The sequence below is a fragment of the Hydra vulgaris genome, chromosome 13 (genome assembly GCF_038396675.1).
Source record: "Hydra vulgaris chromosome 13, alternate assembly HydraT2T_AEP".
NCBI lineage: Eukaryota > Metazoa > Cnidaria > Hydrozoa > Anthoathecata > Hydridae > Hydra > Hydra vulgaris.
The window spans coordinates 54,748,769-54,754,900 of NC_088932.1; the positions used below are offsets into that span (position 1 = coordinate 54,748,769).

The following is a 6,132-nucleotide window of genomic DNA, read 5'->3' on the forward strand; positions in this document are numbered from 1 at the left end:
TGTTTTTGAAAATGCAATTATACAAATAAAGCAAAAATAGAGACGCAAGTATTTTTGATAACATAAACTTGGTATATTTTTGGAGCTTTAATGTTGGTTTCAATAATTATATATGCAGCTGATTTTTTTAAATAATATATGTTTATTAGAATTTAATAAAATCATATCGATCAAGTCCATGCATGCAGACTTTAGTTTAAGGAAGAAGTTGAAATTGAAGGAAAAAATTTTATTTTATGCTAATTACAAACATAAATAACTTATGCAAATATACAATAATAAAAAATTATTATTATTTCAAGTTAAATTCTGTAATATAACATTTGTTAAAAAAAATCTAAACATATGTGCATTAAGTTATAATTTTATACATAAATGAAAAAAAGTGCTGTATTTTTGCAAGAAATTATTCATCGATTTTTATTCGTTCTTGAATATGGTTATTGATCTCTCAAGAAAAAATATGAAACTTAAACATTTTTGAATAGCGTGGATGATATTGTGAATAGCGTAGATGATGTTTTGATTAGCGTGGATGATGTTTTGAATAGCGTGGATGATGTTTTGAATAGCGTGGATGATGTTGTGTTTAATAATAATAATAATAATATTAAAAGTTTCAGTTTTTTTTTTTTAATTTTGGCCAAAAATCAAATTTTTTAAACCACTTTGGTTTACTTTGACATGCAATAAATAAGTTGAATTCTTTCATAAAATGATAGCAAGTTTATTTTGACGATCTTTTTTAGCAACTAGCGTTGTCGCACTTTCCCCGTCAGGGTTTCGGGGTTAGGGTTCCGTTTTTCCCAAGGTTTTCCTGTTATCGTTTTTCGAATTTTAAATTTTGGCTTTTTATTTGAATTCTGAACTTTTTACGATTTTAATATCATACTATAATTATTTTCATTATTGCTGATTTTTTTTTTTTTTCAATTTAAAAAAAATATGTATGTAAATATAAAGTATATTATTTTAAAACACGAAACTTGTAAGTATTATGTTAAAACATACTGCTAAATAATCTAATAAAACTTAAAGTTTTCAATTAATTTATATTACAAATTAAACACGTAGATTTGAAATCTAGAGTAATGAAATTAATTTTGCTATAATTTTTACAAATTATTATGAAATCCGCAATAATGAAATTATTTTAACTATGATTTATAGTAGATATTTTATTTTTTAGTATAAATTAATTAAATCGTATTAAAATTCACAATATTAAAAATAACTTTTTATTTTTTATTTTTGTAAATGATAAAGAGGCCAGATAAAGTCGTTGCTGTAAAGAAAATTAAAATTTTCAGAAGTATTATCAGGTGTTCTAATGACAGCAGTTTAATAGAATATTTTTCTTGTTATTATTATTTTTATAATTACAATTTTTTTATAACAAAAAGAAATGCTCACACCGTTCCTAACGTTTTCTGTGTCTTCTGTAATTTAAATCAGAAGTTAGATTAAAAGTCAAAAAAAGAAAAAAAAGAGTTCTAACATTCTCATAATTTTTTTCTATAAAAATGAACTTTATTTGATGATTTCTACATTTCCATAAAAATGAACTTTATTTGAAGATTTCAACCTTTCCATAAAAATGAACTTTATTTGAAAATTTCAATATTTCCATAAAAATGAACTTTATTTGAAGATTTCAACATTTCCATAAAAATGAACTTTATTTGAAGATTTCAGCATTTCCATAAAAATGAATGCACATTATTTTTATGAAAATGTTAGTTATAAAATCTTTTTATGGAACTGTTGTTAAGTTGCTTTTGATGCATGCATTTTTAGCCGCTTTACTGTTTGTTTTGACATTAAAGAAGTACTAAATAAAATTTGAATTAATGCCCCGAAAAAAGCCCTTACTGACTTTTTAACTCATATATGAACGGTTTATAGATTTCAGGATAGGTAAAATTTTATATTAATCATTATTTGTAATGCTGCTCAATTACATACAAAAACTTATTTTAATAATAAAAAACTTTGTCTTATAAAAGTTTTCTTACACCATTATATTTAAAATATATACGTAAAAATTAAATTAAAATTTTTAATTGAATTTTTTTATCTTAGTTTATTATATTTATAAACTATACTTGTATCTATAAGTAATATTTAAAGTTCTGATTTAAAGTTTTTAATGATATTTTTTTGAGTCAGTGGCGTAACTAGAGGGAGCACAAACCTGCAAGACGGGAGGAGAAGCCCGAAACTCAGAGGACACCGCTGAGACTTACGAATTTTACTTTCTTTTTCACTATCAAACTCAAGTTATTCACAATATCTTAATGGGTAAAACTCAGTCAGCATTTGTTTCTATAAAGACCTCTATTGAACGTTCAAAACGTTTGGAGCGTCTTTTAAACATTCAAAAGACATCTTTTTAGAACGAAATGCTGACTAGGAAAATAGTTCTCACGAATTAATTCTATTTAGCTGTAAAATAACGTTTTTTAGATATAGTTAAACAGTGGCGTAAGAAGATTAAAAAAGTTGAGGGAGGTCTTAAACGGAAATTAAGGGTGATACTTTAGTACTTCAAGTTTAGTACTTAAAGTACTAAAGTGACAAAATAAATGTTTTGAGAAAGTCTATTTGATTCAGAGAAAAAAAACTTCAAAAAAAGGATTTTAAAATGACTAAAGTACTTTTAGAACTAATCTTTTCAATTACGTATTGTTGTCTGTTCATTTAATAGTATTAAAATCTTTTTATGGCACCTTAAAAATTAAATTTAATAAATTAATAAAATTGATAAGTTTAAGATTTTTATTAATTTTTTTTTTATCATTTTAAGTAAGAAAGTATGACCTACGTTGTAAAACGCTTTAGATAAGCCAAAAATATTCCAAGTACAAGATTTTTATTTTCAAACTACCCATTCACATTATTTACTGTGAGTGTTGTTTTTGTAAACCGAATTATTTTTTATTTAAAGTTTTGTTATTTAAAAGATATTGGTATAGTATTATATTGATTTCTCGCTACAAAAATTTTAAAAAGACAGGAAGAATTAATATGGGTCTGTTATTTAGCCTAAATGAATCCCCGGTTTATAATATGCGTTATACATTAAATACATAGGATCTGTATTAGATAAATTTAACCCTATCCTGCACAGCACCCAATTTTTTTTAAAGTTTAGGTTTTGACATTAAAACATTGTCAAATGGGATGAAATTAGATGCTTTAGTCCACCAAAAAAAAAATATTTATTTATGATTCGAAAATATTGAATGTGTAGTATAGTACACGTTGCACACTTTGGGGTACATATGAATGAATAGCCTACTTACGTAAAAGGGAAATAAAACGAATAAAAAACATCAAATATAGCTATTGAAATAAATGCCATTTTAAATATATATATGTAAATATATATATATATATATATATATATATATAAATATATATATATATATATATATATATATATATATATATATATATATATATATATATATATATTTATATATATATATACATATATATATATATATATATATATATATATATATATATATATAGTATATCAATATTAAAATAATCAATAAAAATAAAACAGTTTTTCCTTTTTCAATAGTAAATAGGCCTATATACAATGAATATGACTCGCATACGGCACTTAATATATATTTATAGAGTAATTGTTACAAAAAAATGTAAAAAAAAACATTGTAGTTATTCCCATGCTATAGCTAGCGTACAGTTATTTTGAATGGTAGGCAATAAAACATTCTGGATCATTCTTTATGCATAAAGATACCTTGCATTTTTTGCAAATGAATATAGTTTTACTCTTACAGCCAGAAAGTTTGCATCTCTGCATACTAAAATTTTCTCTATTTCGCATAGGGAGATGATCAATTCTATCATACCTAATATCCTGAACTACTGCAGAAGTAATTGCTCTGCCAATAAGCTGAGGAGAATCAGAATGCATCAAGGCTTGAGCTAGTTCTAATTTATACTTTACTAAAGACCTATCATTTTCACTTGCTCTATTACCATACTTAGCTTTGTACAATTGCCAAGAGTTGATTACAGCCATATCAATAAAATGAAATATAAGTCTCTTATACCATTTTCTTGACTTATGAAATATTCTATATAAAGATAACAGCATATCTGCTTTATCTAGTCCACCCATACATTGGTTATAGTTCTTGACTATAGTTGGACATGAAACAAAAACATGCTCTTTTTTTGATTTATTATATCTTTTGACTTGCGTTATTGGTTCGATGGAATGTATGTTAGAGGCAAGGAGGACAGATTTGTTATCAAACCATTTGCAAACAATTAGTTCAGAATTCTTATCTAATCTGTAATCTACCGAACCTCTGCCTTTGGTTTTCATTTCTTTGTCTGTAAGTAAAGGACATTTTCCAGACCTGTTGACCTGCAATGTGCAAGTTCCAAATAAATCTCTGGCTTTCACCTCTACTCACAAGTCTGGGTAGGCAAAGTAATTATCGAAAAATACAACAACTTCTTTTGGGTAAAGAGGCACATAACCTCAAAACTACTTTCCCTGATTCACCCAAGCTGCTATTAATCTGAGTTACATTTTCTTTAAGATCGCCTGTCATTTCAAATTGATAAATATACCCACTTGTTCCTGCCCTCGCCCAAAGCTTATAGCCCCATTTTATTGGGTTTTTATTCATGTACACCGTCTGATGATGGTGACCTTTAAAAGGGACTATTTGTTCATCAACACATTGATGGCTCTCAACCTCCACATATTTTTTAAAGTTATCATTAAGAATAGTTATAAGGGGTCTAATTTTAAAAAAAGGATCATATCCTAATTGACCACGTTTTACTTCTAAACTGTTGTCTGAAATATGCAGTACACTTAAAATGGCCTCAAAACGTTTCACGGTCATAACGTCAGCAATTTGGGCAATACGCGTCTCTTAAGACCAATACATACGTCTCTGAGGAAGTTTCATAATACTCATTTGCATCAACATGCCAAAGAACTGCCTAATATTTTTATGTGTTATAGTTTTCACATTTGTCAGCGATTTTAAATGAATATACTTGTTACTCTCTAAAACAAATAAATCAATAAGGTTAACATCAAACAATAAATCAAATAAAAATAATGGACTTGGATTTTCATTCTCCAATTTGGGAACCAATGAAGATGGATTGCATTCAGCAAAGCGCCGATCTCTTTTCACCAAATGCGACATTCTCTGACGTCTGTCCGATGTTATTTCAACGACTTCATCTAGTTCCTCTGATTCTTCATCCGAGCTCTCAGATACTTGGTGCATTAGATCCTGAATATTATCAGGAGTAAACTCTTCATCTGAATCATCTGCAAGAGCTTCATCTTCGGATCCACTAGGATAGTCATCTAAGAAGGCGCTAATTTCGTTGACAGATAACGATTTTGGTCGCTTTTGAAGTTTGCTGGGAGGTTCATTGCTGAAAAAAAAACATTATAAGTATAGTAATAAAATTTTATATTAGTAAATTCTGTAAAAAGTATAGCAATTAAAATCATTGGCTACACCAGGAAAATATGAATGGTTTTAGTAATTATAAGTACTAAACCTCAAATAATCTAAAATCTTTTTTTCATTTGCGTTGAGCCTAATTGCTAATAAAATTCTACGCATTTGTTGGCTGATTGGTAACCATAACTGCGCAATGTGTAGTACAATACACATTGCAAATATATGCAGTTTTTACTAATAAAAAAAAACAGAAACCTTTGAAAAACTGACCTAAGTTGTTCTTTATATATTTATTAAAAATAATTATCACTAATATTACGTAAGTTTATAAATTTTACCTTTTATTTTATTATTATAACATGCTTACCTTGTCGAAGCAGCGTGATCCATCTTGAACCGGCAATATCTAATGTTATTGTTTGAGGAGCGCCATCTATTGACAACGGAGGAAAGTTTCATCCCCATGGCAACAGAAAATAGCGTCGTTTAGACCATTACGTCACTCATGTTGATATTAGAAGCATAAAAGCAATGTGTAGTTTACTACACGATGTGCAGGATAGGTTTAAAATACAATATTTTAAATTTATCTAATACAGATCCTATGTATTTAATGTATGTAACTATTTGATATTCGGTGTATTTCGAA

At 27.2% G+C, this 6,132-nt stretch overlaps 1 protein-coding gene across 1 annotated transcript; it reads right to left on the minus strand.

The window, feature by feature from the left end:
• Positions 1-3,718: 3,718 nt before the first annotated feature.
• On the minus strand, positions 3,719-5,873 carry LOC136090014 (piggyBac transposable element-derived protein 1-like). The gene is made up of 4 exons (XM_065816118.1): positions 5,851-5,873; positions 4,949-5,451; positions 4,539-4,852; positions 3,719-4,411 (listed from the first exon to the last, which is right to left on the minus strand). The coding sequence occupies exons 1-4, from the start codon at positions 5,871-5,873 to the stop codon at positions 3,719-3,721; spliced, it is 1,533 nt and encodes a 510-aa protein (XP_065672190.1).
• Positions 5,874-6,132: the final 259 nt, after the last annotated feature.